This window comes from Phyllostomus hastatus, unplaced genomic scaffold, assembly GCF_019186645.2.
Source record: "Phyllostomus hastatus isolate PE091 unplaced genomic scaffold, TTU_PhHast_1.1 phas_contig_38, whole genome shotgun sequence".
NCBI classification, from domain to species: Eukaryota; Metazoa; Chordata; class Mammalia; order Chiroptera; family Phyllostomidae; genus Phyllostomus; species Phyllostomus hastatus.
This window is the reverse complement of record NW_025333869.1, coordinates 24,454,399-24,477,701: the sequence shown is the minus strand read 5'-3', so window position 1 is coordinate 24,477,701 and position 23,303 is coordinate 24,454,399. Positions and strand designations below refer to the sequence as shown.

The window sequence follows — 23,303 nt, the reverse complement described above, 5'->3', positions numbered from 1 at the left end:
TAGCCAAATTTTCCTGTCATGGTTTTTTAATGGGTAGGAGTTGTGAATATTTTGAGTGATGTCGTAATTTTTATAGTTGTAAGTCTATACTGTGAAATGGACATGATAAAGTTTATTATAATAAATGTAAACAATTTTATAAAGAACACAATAAACTTTAAAAAAATCCTTTCTTTTAAATTATGCTAGGTACTATATTCTCAAGGACTTGTGCAGTGTTTGAATTGTCATATTAAAGATAAAGTACGTTAATTTAAAGTGAAAGGAATAAAATCATTCTCTGAAGGGGGAAGGGAGAGGGCATGAGCATGCACTGAGCTGAACCTTTGTCCCTAAAGCATTATTATGGCTTTCAGAACATTACTAAATTGAAGCACATGCTGTCAGTACCTGCCAGAAATCCTGATCAGAGGTGAGAAAAGGAAAAAATTGACATTCATTATATGAACAAAAACTTCCAAACTGACTATATATAAATATCACAAAATATTATAACATATAAAGGACATATTAAAATCTGTTATAAAATCACTGAACACCTGGAAATAGAAAATGAGGACTAAATAGATATGTTTTATATATTATCTTCTAGGTACAAAAACCCCAAAACTAACTCAATCTAACCTCTCCACAATGAAACTTATATTGTAGAAAAACTCCATATGACTATAAAAAGGAAGCACACAAATAATTACCTGTATCTTAAAGGGAAAGCAAACATTTCATCTCTTTTAAAGGACAAAATGGGAGAAAATAAATTTTATTCACCAGTTATTTCAATTTCCCTAAAATCTTGACATGTTTGAACCTCTTCTGTTTAAAGATAAAACAATTTAGCACACAACAAAAAGCTCAAAAAAGCGCACCAACTAGACACAAAGTATTGATGAAAAGGGTTAATGTGTTTCCCAACTTTTTTCATTAGGACATAAAAGCAGTTTTGCAAGATTCTCCACTCCACATCAAAGTTACCTATCTCCGTAATACAATACCCACTCCAATGAAGTATACTTTGAGTAGTGTGTGTTGGTATACATAATAATGACTAGGACTCAAAGAAAAATGTATTTGGTGCATTCTAGGGGTTTTGTAGAGCCTACTGTGAAACAAAGAATTTGAAATAAACAATTATAAAATATAAAAATGAAAAAACCAGGGTTTTTCCTCCAAATCCTGATTTACTAGGGACATGTTTGTTGTGGGGGAAAAAAGGTCCCAAACATCAGGCTGTTCACAAAAATAACCCACAGTATCAACTTCAGAAAACAAACCTTAAGACTATTACACTGATTATTTTCCTCAAGGATGCACTTGACATGCATCCATGCATCCAACTCTCAATCACAAAAATACATTGCTAGGTTTGTGTTAAAGAGCCCCACATAACATCTTAGAGGTCACAGAGGTTAACACATACACCTCTACCTCAAAGCTGCTCTCAGGTGCTACTCAATTGATGACACTGCCTTTGCAGTTAGGGAAACAACTGCTCAACTCATATATGAATGAAAAGAACTATACTCCCTGCATAACAAGAGATTATTTTAAATACAGGTGATAAAAACCATACTTCCTTTTTATTATTAAGTCATAAAGAAGTATTAAAATTAAAAGCAAAAATTACAGGGTAAGGCTTAACTACTAGGAGCGTCAAAGGAAGTGAAAACGGACTAGGTGCAGGACAATATGAATGAATGGGAGGAACAAGGATGGGGAGAACTGTGAGCATGTGCTGAAGATGCTAGGGGAGAGGATCTGGTGAAAATTTTGATCTTAGATAAGCGCCTACGTAAAGAAATAATGGGATAAGATTTCTAAACCCCACTATGTGCTTAACAGTCATCCTCTCCTTCCTCAGCCTCTTTTTCATCACCCTTGATCAACTCCAGCTGGTCATCCAGCCCCTGATCTTCATTATCATCATCATTCCAGTAGGGCCCCCTCCTCAGCAGAGTCATCCTGCAAACCAAAAGGTCCCCTTTTCGATTCCCTGTTAGGGCACATGCCTGGGTTGTGGGCCAGGTTCCCCATCACTGTTTCCCTCACCCAAAAATGTTTCCCTCTCTTTCTCCCTCCCACCCCCTCTAAAAATAAATAAATAAAATCTTTAAAAAAATGCTTTTAGCAATTTACAAGCCTAAGGCTAGAATTGGTGTGACAAGAGTGAGATGAATCACTGTGAACACAGAACAGCTCAGATATGAGAAAACAAAATAGAGCTCTCTCTTCAGTTCAGGGCTTAGCTATTTAATCCCAGTCAACTACTCATTACAAGCATGAGTAGATCTTTACTCACGAGCACTATCTAACTGCGAAGGAAAGAAGCACAGAGAGAGTAATTATGCACAGGTATGCTATTCTGTAGCATTTCACACAAACCAAGAAAGAAGATAATATGTATCATAGCTAACTCCTTCCATAAATTGAGTAAAATGCTCAAAGTCATGCAAAATAGTTGCAATTTGTACAGCCAGATACTTTACCTATTTTTCTGATTTTACTGAGAAGGTAACTGACACAGAGAGGTTAAGTGGTCTCTTGCCCAAGGTTACCCATCAAGTATGTGACAGAGTCCATATTGAACACAGGATCGTCTATATGCAAAGTCACACATTTTTCATCCTGAACTATTATTATACACTAAGAAGTTCAGCAACCCATAATGTATTTTTCATCCTCAATTCAGCATACTATAATATCAATCAATCTTTTACATATAGTTGTCAAATACTGAGACTCTCGAAATGGAAATCCCTAGAAAAATATTTCAAACACTAAAACCATATTTTCTTAGGACTGTGGTATGTACAAAAGAACTAAAATTGCTAATTTATAAGAAGAGAGAAAAACAAGACAGTGGTTTTAAAATAATTTAAAGACCTTGGGTGAGAAAGACGATGAAAAAATCTGAGACTGAAAGTCAGAGGAAATTGCAGCAGGTGTCAAAGGACTTCTTGAAAATGCTGAATCAGTTCCTGAGTTCACTTTGGCAATAGAATCGCATTCTAAACTTTTGCTCCTCTAAAGAATGACTAGATGAGTGGCCCCATTCAAATGATGCTATATTTAACACGCAAACAATCAGAGAAATTTCTATTTACAAAGAGATCATATAAACAAATAGCTTAGATACATGAAAGATGGTATGGCACACACAGCACTCAATGTGGTGAACTCTGGAGCCAGACTACCAGTTTGGAACTCTGGCTCTACCACTTACTAGCAGTATGAGCTCAGTTAAAAAAAAAAAAAGGATTAAGTTACTTAACTTTTGTGTACTTTAGTTTTTTATTTGTAAAATGATAATAAAAATAGTAAGCTATCTAAAAGAGTAGTTGTGCAGATTAAATGAGTTACTATGTGTAAGAACTTAGAATTGTCTTCCCACCAAGATGGAGGCATAGGTGGACACACAGTACCTCCATGCACAACCAAGATAGGGACACCAACAATTTAGAAACAGAATAACATCCATAACTGACAGAAAATTGATCTCAATTGGAGTCGGACAACCAAGAAGTTGAAATAGACCCATTCATCCAGACCAGTAGGAGGGGCAGAGTAGGGCAGCCAGGTGCGGGTTGCGGCGTGGAGAGCAGAGCGAGTTGGGACCAGGCGGTAAGGCATCCGGGAGTGAGCAAGACCACAGCGAGTGGACCCTGAGTGTGCAAGCTGCAGCTGGCAGACCTTGGCTGAGGGGTGGCAACTGGCAGACCCAGTGAGGTGGCGACTGTAAAGCAAGGCACTGCACGCAACCCAGGACCCCAGTGCTGGGAAATAGAGCCTCGGGACACTGATTGAGGACATCTGTGGGAGTTGAGGAGCAGGGAGGGGCTCCCAGCCTCACAGGAGAGGTTCCTGGAGGGTCCCACGGAGTGTACAAGCACACCCACATGGAAATTGGCACCAGAGGGGGCCACTTTGCTTGGGGGAAGCAGCAGAAGGGACTGATGACCCACAGAGAATGGAGCAAGTGCCATTGTTCCCTCTTGGACCCCGCCCCTACATACGTCACAACCCAGTGACTGGGATGCCCCACCCTGGTGAACACCTAAGGCTCCGCCCCTTACTGTAATAGGTGGGACCCGACCAGAGAGAGAGAGAGAGAGAGAGAGAGAGAGAGAGAGAGAGAGAGAGATGGCTCAAACAGAAGAACAAATCAAAGCCCCAGAATCCATCCTTTTAAGCTACCGAGAGACAGATAGCCAACCTATCAGATGCACAATTCAAAACGCTGGTGATCACGGGAAGCTCAAAGAATTGGTTGATTTTGGTTGCAAATTAGATGAACAAATGAAGGTTACACTAAGTGAAATGAAGAAAAATGCACAGGGAACCAGTAGTGATGGAATGAAAGGTGGGTCTCACATCAATGGAGTGGACCGGAAGGAAGAAAGAAACAATCAAACAGAAAAGAATGGAGAAATAAGAATTCAAAAAAAAATGAGGAGAAGCTTAGGAACCTCCAGGACATCCTTAAACATTCCAACATCTGAATTATAGGGGTACCAGAAGGAGAAGAGGAAGAGCAACAGATTGAAAACTTATTTGAACAAATAATAAAAAGAACTTCCCCATTCTGGCAAAGGAAATAAACTTCCAGGAAGTCCAGGAAGCTCAGAGAGTCCCAAAGAACTTGGACTCAAGAAGAAACACACCAAGGCACATCATAATTACATTAGCCAAGGTAAAAATGAAGGAGAGAATCCTAGAAGCAGCAAGAGATAAGGGGACAGTAACCTATAAAGGAGTTCCCATCAGACTATCAGCTGATTTCTCAAAAGAAGCCTTACAGGCAAGAAGGGGCTGGAAAGAAGTATTCCAAGTCATGAAAGGCAAGGACCTACATCCAAGATTACTCTATCCAGCAAAGCTTTCATTTAGAATGGATGGACAGATACAGTGCTTCTCAGATAAGGTCAAGTTAAAGGAGTTCATCATCACCAAGTCCTTATTTTATGAAATGTTAAAGGGACCTATCTAAGAAAAGAAGATAAAAAAAACATGTATAGTAAAAGGACAGCAAACTCACAATTATTAACAACCACACCTAAAACAAAACCAAAAGAAACTAAGCAAACAACTAGATCAGGAACAGAACCACAGAAGTGGAGATCACATGGAGGGTTAGCAACAGGGAAGTGGGAGGAGGAAAGAGGGAGAAAAGGTATAGAGAATAAGTAGCATAGATGGTTGGTAGAAAATAGACAGAGGGAGGGCAAGAATAGTATGGGAAATGGAGAAGCTAAAGAACTTATGACACATGGACATGAACTAAAGGGGGGAATGTGGATGGGAGAGGATGTGCAGGGTGGAGGGGAATAAAGGGGGGAAATGGGGTACTGTAATAGCATAATCAATAAAATATATTAAAAAAAAAGAACTTAGAATGGTGCTCGGCACAGAATAAACACTTGAAAAGCCTAAGCTATTCTTTTTCATATTATTAGTCGTGATAATCACCTCAAGAGGCAAAAAGAGTCAAGCATCTGTCATTTGGAGCATTTGCTTTAAACTGGAAACATAAAACACTTATAACAGTGAGTCACTAATATTTTTTTTCTAAAAGGGCTAAATCATTACCTCTAAAATAATATGTGACTATGAAATTAATTGTGTAGAACTTCAGTCTTCAAGTAATTTAAATACTTTGTGCATTCTCCTGGAATCTGTTATAGTTTTTGTTTTTAAGCAAGAATTTTCCTATTATATATAAAAAAGAGAACACAAGTGATATACCCTCCTTTAAAGATGGGATTGATAGGGCAAATGAAAACATGGATCAAAAAAATATGAAGCAAAAACAATAAAATTCTGCCCATGCATTCATACTGATCAGTAGAAAAACCTCAATGAACATATCAATTCATCAAGAATTTAGACTTGATTGGTTTGAATTCTTTGGAAGTTAAAGAAGAGAGAGGGAGGCCGGGGGAGAGATGCACCTAATTAACAATTCAGAATTCGTAAGAGTATCATAATGTGCTATACAAATTTGAGAATTAAAGCAGTTCAAATAAATGTAAAGATTTATCAAATTCTGCTCCATGAGAATTTCGGGCCACCCTCTCCTAATTTACATTTTCTTTTAAAAAATATTTTATTTATTTATTTTTAGAGAGAGGTTAGAGAGGGAGAAAGACAGGGAGAGAAATGTCAATGTGTGAGAAACATCGCCTGGTTGCCTCTCACACACCCATAACCCAAGCATGTGCCGTAACCAGGAATTGATCCAGCAGCCTTTGAGTTTATAGGCCAATGCTCAATCCACTAAGCCACACCAGCCAGGGCCAATTTATATTTTCTTGATCTGCAATACATTTCACTCTCAGAAGACAGGAAATCTCTTATATAATCTACTATATATGTTAAAGGATACTATACTTCATTTTATTCCAGACTCATATTTTATCTGTGATATGAAGTAAATAGCCACAACTTGAATAAAGCAGTAAGAGGAAAATGTGTGCCCACACTCACCCTGGGGAAGTAAATCTCACTACTAAAGGGAATGGCATGGACAACAGTGTGGTGATTGCTGGCAGGGAGGTGGGTATAAGGAGATTAAATGGTAATGGAAAAAAATATAATTAACAAAGGAAAAGAAAAAAAGAAAGTTCATTTATTAATATTTTAAAAATAACTTTTAAACCTAGTAAGCAATTAAAAACATTGAATTATATTAAAACTTTGATTTTTAACTATGGCTCCCATCTTTTTTGCTGCTAATGATCTTTTCTGCTATAAACACTGTAATCAGTATTTCCCTTTCTAGCCTTTAACTATACTTTTATTTCTTTTACCTAAATGTGGACAATTTTCACTTTAATTTGATATAAAATGTTCTCCTGTTCCATGTGAACAAATATTCTGGTATGCATCATCAAAGAGATGGAAATAAAACACTGTTAATTCTTTTTTCCAAATTGATTCTAAGGGGGCTATAATTACAAATATTGAATAAACTCAATTCAGAGGCACCATTTCTGAAATGTTCAGGAGAGCCTGGGGGAAAAGGGAACTTGATGAAGAGGAAAGAATTAAAAAATCTATTTTTCTGGGAAAAAAAAAGATGTAAAGATAGTAATGAGCAATTAGTTTCAATGAGCAATTCCTTGTTACCTGAAAAAAAGGAATGTGAACTTTTAAAGTTTTTAGAAGAGAGAAGATGATTACAGTAAAACTCTAGAATATTGGTATTCTTAGCTTAAACAATTTTATCTAGATAATGAAGTTTTCTACTGTAACTTAAAAAAATACCATGGTGGTATCTGATATGGATTATCTTTTATTACATGCAATAGAAACAGATAGTACAAAACTTAATTTCAATCTTTGCTATGCTGAGAAAAAAGGGAGAGTTAAGAAAACCTGGGAAATGAAAGGTGTAGGCCCCACCAATAAAAGACAGCAAGTAAATGATTAAATGAGAGAAACATTTGACAATTATACAACAGAAAGGATCCATTTAGAAGTTATACTTTGTTTCATAGACCAATTATTATATGATAAAATTAAATCCAGAAAAACATAGCTTTTATTAAAGAAATAATCCAGAAATAACAAGTCACAAGAAAAATGCAGAGATATTGTACATTGCTGGTATGTGTGTGTGTTTAATCTGTGACATGTTTCACTAAAACAAAAGCCAGACCATAATTTATATTACCATCTGTATAATGCTAATGTACTATGTACAGTGATGTACTATGTACTATGTACAGTTCAAATATCCTTTAACAAAATCTGAACTCTTTCCAGCTTTGAGATTTTTGAACTTTAATCTGAATATATTATTTTTAAAAATAACACTTGTCTACCAAATAAATTCTTGAAACCAAAGGCCGTTGACTATAGCCTCTTTATGCACAGCCTGTGTTAGTAGATCGTTTGGAAATGCATAAATGAGGCAAGAGCCAATAATAATGCATTTCATGGCTTTGGTACAAAGGCAATTGCCAGTATCCTTAGAGTAAGGCACATTAACATAAGGTAGTGATGGGCTCTGGAAAAAGATCATCCCCAAAATTAAAAACGTGCTTAATCCAATTCAGTTTTACTGACTATCAGTTGAAACAAGAATGTTTCGTTTACTTCTTAAGGGAATTTTCTAGTCAAACAGAATAGGAGAAAAGAGGATAAGTATCAAATCAAGAAAAAAACTATCCAATTATTTGTCAATATCAGTTGGACCATTCTTTTCTACTTTGCTTCTGGAGACTGCACAAAATTCAAGTGTACAAGAGAAACGACCCCAGGATGTGATACTACTTCTACGTTTGTTCTTGCTTTCAGTGACAAAAAGAATAAAGTGCGATTCAATTAGAAAGCGATAAAAATAGGATAGTGTTTCTTACTGTTCAAACAATAGACTTTATTAAATAGTGTGTTAAAAGTTAAAACAATGGGGCATAAGAGGAGATGAGAGTCAATATTCTTTCTTTAAGCAGTTCATAACTAGTTTATCTTCCAAGTTAAAAAAGAAAGAGAAAATTACCCATTTAAAAATCAAAGCAAGTTTAAAAGGAAAATACCCCTAGGTTGTTAGATTTCTACTAAATTTCTGGCCATCATGTATGAAACTTTCTGTAATTACCACACAAATCTGATTTTTCGACAATTCAATAATTGTTTTAGGATTTATATACACTAGAAACTTTACTTAAGAATTAAGACTTCCTGATTGAGGCAACGAGAGAGTCATGCAGATCCAAAGAGAAACAAGAAGATTAATAGCTGAGTAAGGGTTGGTCCTTATAGTTATCAAGTAAAGGCTTTTATACATGGTAAAAATCCCTGGAAAAATATCTAAACTGATTAAACACAATGAAATTTTGTACTCTTTGTTATAGTAAGGTTTAAAAAAAGTGTCAAAATTAATCTTTTAAGCTTCATTTGAAATAAAAGACAATTCAGAAAGAGTAGTGAACTTGGTTTAAAAATCCTACTTAAGAAGCATAACCTTTGTCACAAAACAAGACCTTAAGAATATATTTGATGGGAATTAAAATAAGATTTACATGAAGAACCTGGCAAAGGTATTAAGTATGCACATCAAAACAAAGATGGAAAGGAAATCTGTGTGCACTTTTGCTAGGGGAGAAGCTGGTTATCTCGGGATCCCTGGCTTAATTCTACACTTCCTTATATTCCTTATTCCTCTGTTTTCCACCATACAAATCATACTTTCAAACACTGTACATTAATATACCTGAACCTTGCCTTTCCCACTTTGAGTCCAGAATTTTATGCTTTAGTGCACAAACATCTGCAATTATAATCTGGAAAGTCTGCCTTCCAAATGCAGAAGCACTGTCATTTAAGCCCCCACATCAAGGTGGGCACTCAAATGCTTCAACATTTTATTGCATCTCACTCTTGCTATTTTATAAAAATAAGTGTATATCAAAAAGTGCAAGTGACACCAATGATAAGAAATGTAGACCTCATACATTAAATGCAATTGAAACAAAGGGGGAGCTCATCAGTCTTGTCAAAAGCTGCAAATTTTTAGTGTCTAGTGGAAACAGGAAAAAATTAAAAGGCATGTATAAAATATGAGAAATCATTGGGGATTTTATATTTGGGGGACCTCTAAAAATGGAAATGCCACTTAGGTAAATTTGCTGTTCAAGTCACACTTGTTTTCAGATTTACACATATACAGCCACAGAGAAGTAAATTCTCATGCTACTCTGGATTCTTTTAGTGACCAAAAAAGGTGATTTGTTAAATTGATTTTGCTGTAGGATGTCACTGACTTAGTGAGTCATACCTCCAAGGAATATGTGATTGACTATCTGATTTTTTCCAAGTTGTCAAATATATGCTGTCACCTCCCGTTTGCCAGGCATATGCTGGACTCTGAGTGACGCAAAAACAGATTAGGACAGGGGCCTGACTTGCCAGAGACTCTGAATCAAACCCTGACACCAGTGTCTGCAAATAGCCTCTAACACGTATATGGTACTTGATCATGTGAAGCAGAGACACTAAGGATCAGGAGGAAGAAATGGCTGTCCCGAAGCAGAGCTAGGACTCTGGACCTAGGTCTCCTAACATCAAGTCCAGTGCCTTTTATTTTCTATCATTGTTTCTTTTAGATTATGTAACTTTAAAAAGAGGACACTCACAGATGGAGGTACTGTGTCACCTGAATAGGAAAGGTAATTTTTAGGCTGGACGCCTTGGCTAAGATCTCTCAGCTCTTAAGACAGCCACTCATTCTTTCCACTTGCGCAAAAGACCTTAGCACTCATATCTTCACTGTATCAGTATATGGAGTTTACATAATGATGCAGAATTGACATATTCCTGCAAGATCAGTTTCTGCTAACCCTGACCTCTACTCATCTGAACTATCTTTTGTGATCCTGCCTTTTCCAGCCACTTCATGATTTTCCTTCCGAGTCCTTTCATTTCAGGCTTAATAGAGCCATTCCTAGCTCTTTCTTCTTTCTTCCTCCTCTTTGAAATTGACCTTTTAGGTTTTTTTCTGACCCTATGCAATACATTCTTTCTCTTTTTGAAGAAGTCAGCCTGAAAAGAAAAAACATGTTTAACTAACTGCTTTGGCATAATAATATTGAAAGTTTCATTTTCTACACTTAAGAATGATTTATTATGTGATTTATTCAGGCATGAAATAAAGAATTGAAAGTAAGTAAATGCAAACATGTAAATTTGGAGTGGTTTTCATAATGAGTATGGAAGCACTAATAAGGACTTCCCCAATTTTCTGGTTAAGATGACCTCTACATAATACTGAAATCTGAGGAGGGTCAGGTCAAATCGGATGGCTGCTGTCAAGAGCAATGTCATATTGGGGGGCTCGTTAACTTTTGAGGCTTTTGAATGAAAAGTTAAGTGTCAACTTACACTGAATTAGTCCTTAATATAAAAAGCAGGCAACCCGTGAGTGTTATCTTTTCTGGATAAATATAGAACAAACTTCTATTTGACTCTTTCTGTAGAAGATTCTGAAGCTCTTACAGGCCTCCCAACCTAAACAACATACTTTTATGATAAGATGTATTCAGAAATCTCTCACGAATAATTCTAGAGGAACTTTAAAATATTCTTAGCAAACAGGATATACACATGTCATAATTTGCTTACCTTTCCATCAAAGCGTTTTATTATATACTGATCCAGGCCCAAGTCTGTAAAAGAGAAAAAAAAATTAGTCACTGATTCATCTCAAATGAAACATGTTGACAATTAAATGTACTAGATGGTTTAGCCAAATATTATTTCAAGGCCACAAGAATGAAAATTTTTCCCATTTTCAGACTCAAAAGTATAAATACTAAAAGATACTAATGTTGTACTTTACATATAGAAGGGAGGCTCTGAGAGGATAAAGAGGGTAAAATTCATACATGAGCATATTCAACAGTAGAGCCAACTGGAATCCTGGATTCCCCCTGGGGTGGTGCTCTTTTCATTACATCAGGGTGCTAATTACCTCTAAATAAGGAGAGGGATATTAATTTAATCTGAATATGTAATAATTACTTGTATCAAAAAGGCCTTCCAACTTCCACTTAGGATGGTGTCATAGGCAGGCATGGCTCACCTCTTCACACAACCACATCAAAATTACAACTAAAATATAGAACAACCATCACTCAGAACCATCAGAAATGCAGTTGAATGGAAGTCTGACAATTATGGAATTAAAGAAACCACATCTACCCGGACTTGTAGGAGGGGCGTAGACACAGAACATGCTGGTCCAACATCCACATAGAAATTTAGGAGAGATATCTCAGGAGTGAGGAGTCCCAGACCCACACCAGGTCCCCCAGCCCAGGGTTCCAGTGCCAGGAAGATAAGTCACCACAGCTTCTGGATGCAAAAAGCAGCAGGGATTGAGTTGGTGGAAGAAACTTCCAGAGACCCAAGCAGTTCCTCTTAAAGAACGCACACACAGGCTTACCTACTCAGACTTACTTTCTCTGAGCTCCAGCACCAGGATAGCAGTGTAAAAGGCACCAGTGGCATACTGGGAGAAACTGAACTCACTGGTATTAAGGCAAGCAGAGGCTATTGTCCCTTTTCTAAACCCTCCCCCCACAGAGCCACAGAGCGGGCAAGCTGATGCCATATCTGTGACCATCAACTTGGCTAACACTGTTTGACCCACCTTGGAGATCCCCAGAGGATTCGCCACACCCAATTTGCAGTCCTACCCAAGCTGCTTTTCGATATGAATGGTTTAGTCTTGGCTCATGCTGCACAACTTCCTAAGTCCTCTCAAACAAGCAACAGCTGGCCTTAGTGAACTCCAGACCCCATACCACTTACTAATTTGTCCCAGGCCCAGCACTAGCAGCAGCCAGCCTAGATTAACAGCGTGGCTTCACCTGGGAATCTCTAAGCCCAGCACGAGTAGCAGCCATCTCAGATTGCTTATAGCTCAGATAGGGTATCCCCGAGCAAAACACAGGTGGGGGCTAACCTTGGTCTGCATCACCTGGGAAACCCTAGGGCTAGTGTACCCAGTGGACAGCTACAGACCACAATGGAGCACCAGCACCCTGTCCCTGCATAGCTTATCATCCACGGAGGGTAGAGATTGGTGGTCAGTGCTCACAGCCAATCCTTACAGCTGACTGGCCAACAGCAATCAAGGCTCAACTACACAGGAGGAGGGTGTACTCAGCCCACATGAAGGGCACACCTCGAGTACTCAGCTTGGGTGATAGAGGAAGCTGTAACACTAGTACTGTAGGACACCTACTACATTAGGTCACACTACCGAAATATGGAGTAAAAGCAGCGCTACCTAATACACAGAAACAAACACAGGGAGGCTGCTGCCAAAATGAGGAAACAAAGAAACATGGCCCAAATGAAAGAACAGGTCAAACTCCAGAAAAAGAACTAAACAAAATGTATACAAGCAATCTATCAGATGCAGAGTTCAAAACACCAGTTCAAAGGATGCTCAAGGAACTTAGTGAGGACCTCAGCAACATAAAAAAGACCCACTTGGAAATGAAGGATACACTAATTGAAATAAAGAACAATTTACAGGGAAACAACAAGAGCATTGATGAGGCCAAGAGTCAAATTAATGATATGGAACATAAGGAAGAAAAATACAACCATTCAGAATAAGAAGAAAAAAAGAATCCAAAATAATGAGGATAGTATAAGCAGCTTCTGTGAAAACTTCAAGAGGTTCAACATTTACATCATAGGGGTGGCAGAAGGAAAAGAGAAAGAGCAAGAAATTTTCAGTGTATTTGAAATAATAATGAAATAAAACATCCCTAATTTTGTTAAGGAAATAGACATGCAGGTCCAGGAAGCACAGAGTCCTAAACAAGATGGATGCAAAGAGTCCCAATTCAAGACATGTAATTAAAATGCTATAGGCTAAAAATAAAGAGAGAATTTTAAAAACAGCAAGAGACATGAAGTATATACCTACAGGGGAATTCCCATAGGACTCTCAGCTGATTTCTCAAAAGAAACTTTTCAGGCTAGAGGGGATTGGCAAGAAATATTCAGAGTCATGAAAAGCAGGGACCTACAGCCAAGATTGCTCTACCCAGCAAAGCTATCATTTAGCATCAAAGGGTAGATAAAGAGCTTCCCAGACAAGAAGGAACTAAAGGAGTTCATCATCTTCAAACCATTATTATATGAAATGTTAAAGGGATTTAAGAAAATGAAGATCAAAACTATAAATGATAAAATGGCAAAAATACATATCTATTAACAATTGAATCTAGAAAACAAACTAAGCAAACAAGAACAGAGACAGACTCATGGATACAAAGAGTGTTTTGATGATTTCCAAATGGGAGGGGAGTATGAGGACATGGGTGAAGAGGTGAGGGGATTAAGAAGTACAAATAGGTAGTTACAGAATAGCCATAGGGATTTAAAGTACAGTATAGGAAAAGGAGTAGCCAAGGACTTATATGCATGCCCATGGACATGAACAATGGTGTGAGGACTGCCTGAGGGAGCGGTGCGGGGAGGGGGGGGGGGGCGGGGGGGGGCGGAGCGGACGACGACTTAGTGGAGGCGGGGTGAAGGGGGAAAAATCAGGACAACTGTAAAAGTGTAATCAGTAAATACAATAAAAAGTAATTATTTGTATCAAGTTAAAGAAAGATGAGTTTAATATCAAAGGAAATTTTTGTAACACACTTAAACAGATACAAATAGACCAATTAATATTACCTTTTAAAAATTTGGTTAAATAATAAATATTTACCTTGAGAATACCTAGCCCTGAATTCTAAGCACAAAGACACAAGTAAAGTACCCATGAGGGCAGGGACTTCCTGTCTTTGCCTACCACTTTATCCTAGCATTTAGAATAGTGCTTGATCAATAAATGTCTATTAAGAATGACTAAGATACAATCCCTGCCTTGAACAAAGATATACGCATATAATAACTAACGTTACAAAGAAGCATACAATTAGCTTAATAACAGCGTGTTGTGCAGCTTTTTAGACCGGAGAAATCAGTTCCCAATTACATGTATTTGTTTATAATTATTCAGTTCTTTTCAGTTCTTACGGTATTCATTCTAGTGTAGGCCCTTATCTTGCTATGTCCAGGGTATTATAATGATCACATTATCATCCCTCCCAGAGTAAGCTTTTTGCATTTCTGACTTCTATACATTCTCCTTATCTAAAATGTGCTTACTTTCTAGAAACGTGCCACAAGAAAACAAACCTCGGACTGCAAAAGAAAGAGATAAATCAAGAAATAGAAATTTAAAAAAAAACACACCAAACCCTAACTTTAAACCTCACAGATATTCAAAAAGATATCAGAGACATAATGGTAGAACATGATTTCATATTTTCACGTGCATACTGAAAATCTGTATATGTTGTTTGGGGAAATGTTTATTCAAATCTTTTGCCCATATGTTATTTGGGTTGTTCTTTTGTTGAGTTGAAAGAGTTCTTTTTCACTTCTGGTAGTTTGTGTGTTTCTGATAGGGGTTTAAGACTTGGAAAAATTTAGCTTAAGGTAAATAGTCGTAAGTCTAGCAAGTAATGTGTATGTTAAGTTTTTGTTTCAGTAACTACAGATAAGGCCCATCCTGGTGCCTGAGATTAAGCAGTTGACCTCCTGGGGCACTGGCTGGAGATTACCTCAGTCTGGAGAGGTCTGTACCAGGAAGAAGCAAGGACTACTCTTCCCCCTTGGAGGCAACTGTTGAATTTCAAAGGCTTTTGCTGACACCTTGTTTGCCTTCCCCCAGCCCCCTTATAAAAGATCTGGCTGGGAAAGAAAGAGCAAGATGGTTTGTTAGGGTGTGAGCCCGCCATCTTCTCGGATCGCCAGCCATCTGAATAAAGCGCCTGTAAAAGATTCAATCGCTGTAATTGCTTATTGGATTTGGTAGTGACAGGCAGCCGAACGCCGGTGTCTTCCGGTTACATTTCTAGGAATTTTTCAGTTTCATCTAGGTAACCCAATTCATTGGTATACAACTGTTCATAGTACTCTCTCACAATCTTTTTCATATCTATAAAGAAGGTTGTAGGAAACTGTTCTGCGTGGTGTGGGCCCAGCTCCCACTCAGAGATGCACAGGACCCACACCCACGGATAGGTTCTCCCGTGGGGAATCAGGCCTGCAATGTACTTTGCCATTATGAGTCTTGCTTTTTGCTAAAACTCCCTCACCCTGCATTGAGGACATTTACTGCAAAGGAACTTCCTAAAATCCATGCTAAACCTTCCAAGGAGGAGTGTAACTGGTCCAACTACTTTTGCCTTTTCATTTGCAAATATCCCTCTTCTGTGATGTGATTAGCAGCATTGGCTCCTTTGTTTTCTGTAAAAGGTAACCACCTAGAGCGAGCCTGTGCATAGTTAATGTGGACCTTCTTGTAATGTGCCCAGTAAGACAATAAAAGCCCATTGGAGCAAGGGTGGAGGCTTTTGCTCCCCTTGAGAGAAAAGCCATGACGTCCCTTTTCCTCCACCAGATTCAGTAATCCATGTGAATGTCTCATTTCATTCATAATGACGCGGACCCCACGAGCTGGGGTCTGCATCAGTAGGTAGAAACGTCCCCACTTTCACTTCTGATTTTAGCTATTTGCTTCTTTTTTTCTTAATCAGACTAGATAGAAGTTTCTCAATTTTGTTAAACTTTTCAAAGAAACAACATTGTGCTTAATTGATTCTATTGTTTTTCTATTTTCTATTCATTTATCTCTGCTTTAACTTTTACTATTTCCTTATTTCAACTATTTTGGGTTTTGTTTGCTCTTCTCTTTTTTTAGTTCCATAAGATATAAATTGAAGAAAAAACTGATTTGAGTTCTTTTTAAATGTAGGTATTTACAGCTGTGTTTCTCTTTGAGCACTGCTTTTGTAGCATCACATAAGTTTCAGTAAATTCTGTTTTCCTCTTCATTCACATCAACTATCTTCTAAATTGTCTTGTGTTTCTTATTTGATCACTGGTGTTCAACTGTTGTTTAATTTCCACATATTTATTAAATTTCTAGTTTTCTTTGTTATTGATGTACAGCTTTACTTTATTGTTAGCAGAAAAAGACACTTTATATCACTTTAATCTTTTAAAATTAAGCTTTGTTTTGTAGATTAACATTTGGTCTATCTCATATATTCTGCAGAGTGTTTGATGTGCACTTCAGAAGAATGTGTACTTGGCTGCTCTTCAATGGAGTGTTGTGTTAACATATGTCAGGTGTAGTCAAGTTATAGTGTTTTTTACTGTCCTTTTTCTTTTTTCTACTGTGCAACCCACTTCAGTGCCTGTAGCCTACTGTCAGAGGCCAGGCAATAGATCAAGGGCAGAGCGTACTCTGGCATGGGGCACCATGAAAGACCCATGCATCCCTTTACAGTGTTAAGTCCTCTATTTTTTTACTGGCATTCTGTCTAGATGTTCTATGCATTATTGAAATGGGGGTATTGAAGTCTCCAATTATAATTATTGACTTATTTCTTCCATCAATTTTGTCAATGTTTCTTTTATATATTGTGGGGGCATCCTGTCATTTGGTGTGTATATATCACTGTTATATCTTCTTGATGAATTGACCCTTATATCATTATATAATATGCTTCTTTGTCTCTTGTAACAATTGCTTACTTAAAATCCATTTTGTCTACTATCAGTATAGTTACCTTAGCTCTCTTGGTTACTATTTTTACCCTCTTCATCTTCTATTTGAGTCTTTTGTAAACACTATCTATTAGATCATAGATTTTCTCCTGTCAATCTCTTTTAACTAGTAAGTTTAATTCCTTTACATTTAAAGTTACTACTGATAAGAAAGGACTACCTTCAAAAATATTATAATATGCTTTATGTATGCTGTATCTTTCTTGTCCCTTGATGCCTCTGAAGTTGCTGTCTTTTGTGTTTGGTTGACTTATTTTCTAGTGTAACATTTCTATTCTCACCTCATTTCCTTTTCTGTATGTTTTTTGGTTATTTTCTTAGGGATTAACTTGAGACATTATAATTAATATCTTAAATTGATAATCTAATTTGAATTGACATTAATTGCTTATAATGGTTGTTTTTTAATATATTTTATTGATTATACTATTACAGTTGTCCCATTTCCCCCCTTCATTCCCCTCCGCCCTGTATTCCCTCTCCCACCCACATCCCCCACTTTAGTTCATGTCCATGTGTCATAAGTTCTTTAACTTCTACATTTCCCATACTATTCTTGCCTTCCCTCTGTCTATTTTCTACCTACCATCTATGCTACTTATTCTCCATACCTTCCCCCCCTCTCCTCCTCCCACTCCCCTGTTGATAACCCTCCATGTGATCTCTATTTCTGTGGTTCCATTCCTGTTCTAGTTGTTTGCTTAGTTTGTTTTTGTTTTAGGTGTGGTTGTTAATAATTGTGAGTTTGCTGTCATTTTACTATACATTTTTTTATCTTCTTTTTCTTGGATAAGTCCCTTTAACATTTCATAAAATAAGGGCTTGGTGATGATGAACTCCTTTAACTTGACCTTATCTGAGAAGCACTTTATCTGCCCTTCCATGCTAACTGAAAGCTTTGCTGGATAGAGCAATCTGGGTCCTTGTCTTTCATGACTTGGAGTACTTTTTTCCAGCCCCTTCTTGCCTATAAGGTCCCTTTTGAGAAATCAGCTGGCAGTCTGATGGGAACTCCTTTGTAGGTGACCGTCCCTTATCTCTTGCTGCTTCTAGGATTCTCTCCTTCATTTTTACCTTGGCTAATATAATTATGATGTGCCTTGGTGTGTTCTTCCTTGGGTCCAATTTCTTTGGGACTCTCTGAGCTTCCTGGACTTCCTGGAAGTCTATTTCCTTTGCCAGAATGGGGAAGTTCTCCTCTGTTATTTGTTCAAATAAGTTTTCAATCTGTTGCTCTTCCTCTTCTCCTTCTGGTACCCCTGTAATTCGGATGTTGGAATGTTTAAAGATGTCCTGGAGGTTCCTAAGCCTTTCATTTTTTTGAAATTTTATTTCTTCACTCTTTTCTGGTTGTTTTTTTCTCTTCCTTCTGGTCCACTCCATTTATGTGAGACCCACCTTTCATTCCATCATTACTGGAATTCCCTGTGCATTTTTCTTCATTTCACTTAGGGTAGCCTTCATTTGTTCATCTAATTTGCGACCGAAATCAACCAATTCTGTGAGCTTCCTGATCACCAGTGTTTTGAACTGTGCATCTGATAGGTTGGCTATCTCTCAGTCGCTTAAAAAAACTGGCGCTGGGGCTTTCAATTCTGTTTGAGCTATCTTTTTTTTTTTTTTTTCCTTTGGTGTGGTTCTGCCTGTTACATGAGGGGTGGACCTTAGGTGTTCACCATGGCAGGGCAACCCGAGTCACTGGGTTGTGACATTGTATGTGGGGGCGGGGTCTAAGAGGGAACAATGGCGGTAGCTCCATTCTTTGTGGAACCTCAGTCCCTTCTGCTGCACCCCCCAAGCAAACTGGACTCCTCTGGTGCCAATTCCCATGTGGGTGGGTTTGTGCACACTGTGGGACCCTCCAAGAACCTCTCCTGAGAGGCTGTGAGTCCCTCCCTACTCCTCAATCCCCACGGGTGTCCTCAATCAGTGCCCCAGGGCTCTATTTCCCAGCACTGTGATCCTGGGTTGCGCACAGTGCCTTGCTTCACAATCGCTGCCTCACTGGCTCTGCCATTTGCCAGACCCATCGGTGGGGATCTGCCAGCTACTGCTTGCACGTTCAGGGTCCACCTGCTGTGGTCTTGTGCGCCCTAGATGCCTCACACACCTGGTCCCAATGCTCCCTGCTCTCCATGCTGTGACCCAGGCCCGGATGCCCAACTCTGCCCTTACTACTGGTCTGGATGAATGCGTCTATTTTCTTGGTTGTCCGACTTCCATTCAGATCAATTTTCTGTCAGTTTTGGTTGTTATTTTGTTTCTAAATTGTTGTCATCTTTATCTTGGTTGTGCGAGGAGGCACAGTGTGTCTACCTATGCCTCCACCTTGGCCGGAAGTCTGTTTTATGAATTTGTCATTTAAATCATGTAAGGAAGAGAAAGAAGTTACAAACCAAAAATGAAACAAAAGCAGACTTAATATTTCCCTATGTAGTTACTTTACTGGTCATACATATATGTTCCTTGGCTAATCCCTTCACCTTCTTTTCTACATTCCTGTCCTCCTCCCTCCACTCCACAATGTCACTCTGTTCCATGTATCTATGCCTTTACTTCTATTTTGTTACATAGTTTATTTTGTTCATTAGATTCCATATATAAGTGAGATCACATGGTATTTGTCTTTCACTGACTGGCTTATTTCCCTTGGCTTAAGAAAAAGAGAATATTAAAAGTGGCAAAAGAAAAGCAGTTAGTTACCTACAAGGGAGCTCCCATAAGACTGTCAGATGATTTCTCAACAGAAATTTTACAGGCTAGAAGGAAGTGGCAAGAAATATTCAAAGTGATAAAAAGCAAGCACATACAACCAAAACTGCTCCACCCAGCAAAGCTATAATTTAGAATGAAAAGACAGATAAAGAGCTTCTGAGACAAGAAAAAGCTAAAGGAGTTCATCACCACCAAGTTAGTATGACAAGAAATGTTAAAGGGTTTTCATTAAGAAGAAAAAAAGATAAAAAATATGAATAAAATGACAATAAACACATATCTATCAAGAATTGAATCTAAAAAATAAACAAGCAAAGCAGAAACAGACTCATAGATACAGAGAACATTTTGACAGTTGCCAAATAGAAGGGGTATAGGGAAGATGGATGAAAAGTGTAACGGGATTAAGAAGTATAAATTGGGCTGGACTGGGAGTAAAAGGGAGAAAACTATACTTGAACAATGATTAAAATAGAAAAAGAAAACTAAAAAAAAATAATGGTTTGTAGTAATTACCTATAGGAAATGAGAGATTAAAAGCTATATTCATTATTATTCAAATTTTGTTAAAATATACATGTAGATGAACATCAGAAAAAACATCAAATGCTCTAGCTAAAGATTATGTACAAATAACCCATGGACATGGACAACACTGTGGGGATTGACTGTGGGAATGGGGGTGGGATGGGTGGAGGAGGGCAAAGGGGAAAAATTGGGACAAATGTAATAGAATAATAATTTAAAAATCTTAAAATATAAAAAAAAAGAAGTACAAATCGGTCTTTGTAGAATAGTGTGTACAGTCATCCCTTGCTATATCTCGATGCACTTATTGCAGCTTCACTGTATCATGGGTTTGTTTTTTTAAAAAAAATCTCTAATTCTGTATCACGGAGTTTTTGCTATATTGTGGGATTTTGCAGTATACTGTACCCATGTAGAATTTTATATGCAGTTAAGGAGAGTGGGAAAGGTTTATAGGAGTGTGGGAAGGGCTTATAAAGCTTTAAAATATATATAAATAATAAAATAAATGAACGCCGCTACTTCATGGATTTTCACCTATTGTGGGGGCTCTGGAACATAGCTCCCGCAATAGGTGAGGGATGACTGTAGAATAGAATGGGGATGTAAAGTACAGTATAGGGAAGATACTCAATACTCTTCTAATAACAATGTTATGTTATCAGATGGGTATGAGATTTATTGGGATGATCACTTAGTAAGTTACATAAGGTTTAATCGCTGGGCTGTACACCTGAGACTAATATAGTATTTTATGTCTACTGTAATTGGAAAATAAAAAAATGATTAACAGACTGTGCACAAAAAATAAATTGGTGATAGATATATAGTTATTGCCATTTTATTTTTGTAATTCCTTCTCCTTATTCTTCAAGATGTTCCCATAACATTTCTTATAATACCAGTTTGGTACTTAACTAGCTTTAGCTTTCTTTTGTCTAAGGAGCACTTTATCTTTCTTCAATTCTAAATGATAGTCTTGCTAGGTAGAGTAATCTTAGTTGCAGGTCCTTGGGTTTCACCACTTTGAATATTTTGTACCAACCCTATTGGACTGCAAAATTTCTGTTGAGAAATCACCTGACAGTCTTATGGGAACTCCCTTGTAAGTAACTCCTTTTCTTTTGATGTTTTTAAAATTGTGTTTTTAACTTTTGAAATTTTAATAATGATATGTCTTCGTGTGGGGATCTTTGAGCTTCCTGGGCCTGTATGTCTATTTCTTTCACCACACCAAGGAAGTTTTCTGTCATTATTTTTCAAATAAGTTTTCAATTCTTTGCTCTCTTTCTTCTCCTTCTGGCATCCCTATGATGCAAATGTTGGTATACTTGATGTTGTCCCAGTGCTTCCATAGACTATCCTCATTTTGGATTCTTTTATCTTTTTGTTGTTCTGCTTGGGTGTTTTTTGCTTCCTTGTATTCCAAATTGCTGATTTGATTCTCTCTTCATCTACTCTACTGTTTATTCCCAGTAACATATTCTTTATTTCAGTTATTGTATTCTTATTTTCTGACTAGTTCTTTTTTACATTTTCTAATTCTATATTTGGTCCCTATCTCTTTCTTGAAGTTTTCACTGATCACTGAGGATCCTTATAATCAGTGTTTTGAACTCTGCATCTGTTAGATTGCTCATCTCCATTTTGCTTAGTTCTTTTTCTGGAGTTTTGTTCTGTTCTTTCATTTGGGACATGTTTCTATGTCTCCTCATTTTGGCTGCCTTTCTGTGTTTGTTTCTTTGTTATTTTTTATTGGTGACACACTACTGCAGATGTCCTCAATACCCCCTCTTTGCCTCCTTCCACCTAGTCACTACCACCCCTACCTTCGTCACATTGTTGCCAGTGTCCTTTTTTTGTTTTGAACAAAAATTATTCCTTAGGGACATTATTTTGGATTTTGACAGTGATGTCACCACGTGGGAGCAGAAACAAATGTATCAGGTAGATAAAATATTTAGTAATTCCATCAAGTTAATGTAAGCAGTCTTTGGAATGAATACTTACATTGTTTTTTAAGAAATGTAAGTCACTGTCATGGATATCTCTATTTCCTATAGACAGTACTTCCTAAGGACATATATTTCTACAACACAACTCCATTGCTGCTATCATACCAAAGCAATTAATAGGATTCTCTTTCAACCAAGGCTTTAAATGTGAGTTTATTCCCTAACCACCAATCCTCACACATACAAACATTACCCAGTATATGAATAAATAACCTAAGTATCTCAGTGGGCTTTTATACTTGCAGATCTAGTCCAAATTTGAATACCCTGAACTTACTTGCCAAGTGCTAAGTATGCTCTTAAAACTAATATCTAGAAATTGTGTTATTTAGAATCTACCAATAACCAATATCACCCTAAACAATTTTTTACTAATGAGCTTGATTTCCTTAAATAAAGCATGTGTAGTAAATACCCATCATTAAACTATTAGGAAATATCTGAAATGGCACATATACATATAGTTCCCCTCACCCCTACCCTCTGAAATATATCAGTCTGTTCCATGTATCCATGCCTCTAGTTTTGTTTGGTTCATCAGTTCACTTTATTCATTAGACTCCACGTATGGGTGAGATCATATATTTTTCTTTTGCTTGACATAACATTCTCCAGGTCCACCCATGCTGTTGCAAAGGGTCAGAGTTCCTTATTTTTTTTTTTACAGTCATGTAGTATTCCATTGTGTAAATGTAACGTGGTTCTTTTTTTATCCACTCATCTACTGATGTGCACTTGTGCTGTTTCCAGATATTTGCTCCTATAAATATCAGGTATTGTTATCCCTCCAACTCTGTTCTTTTTCAAGATTACTGAGGCCCTCCAGGGTCTTTATTGGTTACATATAAATTTTTATAAAATTTATTCTAGATCTGTGAAATATGCCCTTAGTAT

The 23,303-nt window shown here is 37.4% G+C and overlaps 1 protein-coding gene and 1 pseudogene across 4 annotated transcripts in view; both read right to left on the bottom strand.

Moving 5' to 3' along the window:
* Window positions 1-23,303, bottom strand: part of MICU1 (mitochondrial calcium uptake 1) — a 231,387-nt gene that overhangs the window by 124,002 nt on the left and 84,082 nt on the right. For 2 of the 4 annotated variants that reach the window (XM_045842201.1, XM_045842198.1), the window contains exons 5-6: window positions 11,119-11,162; window positions 391-402 (exon numbers count right to left, since the gene is read on the bottom strand). In XM_045842201.1, coding sequence (XP_045698157.1) covers window positions 391-402; window positions 11,119-11,162 — 56 coding nt within the window. The remainder of the gene's footprint in view (window positions 1-390; window positions 403-11,118; window positions 11,163-23,303) is intronic. The other 2 variants (XM_045842199.1, XM_045842200.1) reach the window with 1 other exon arrangement.
* Window positions 16,756-16,858, bottom strand: LOC123821249 (annotated as a pseudogene).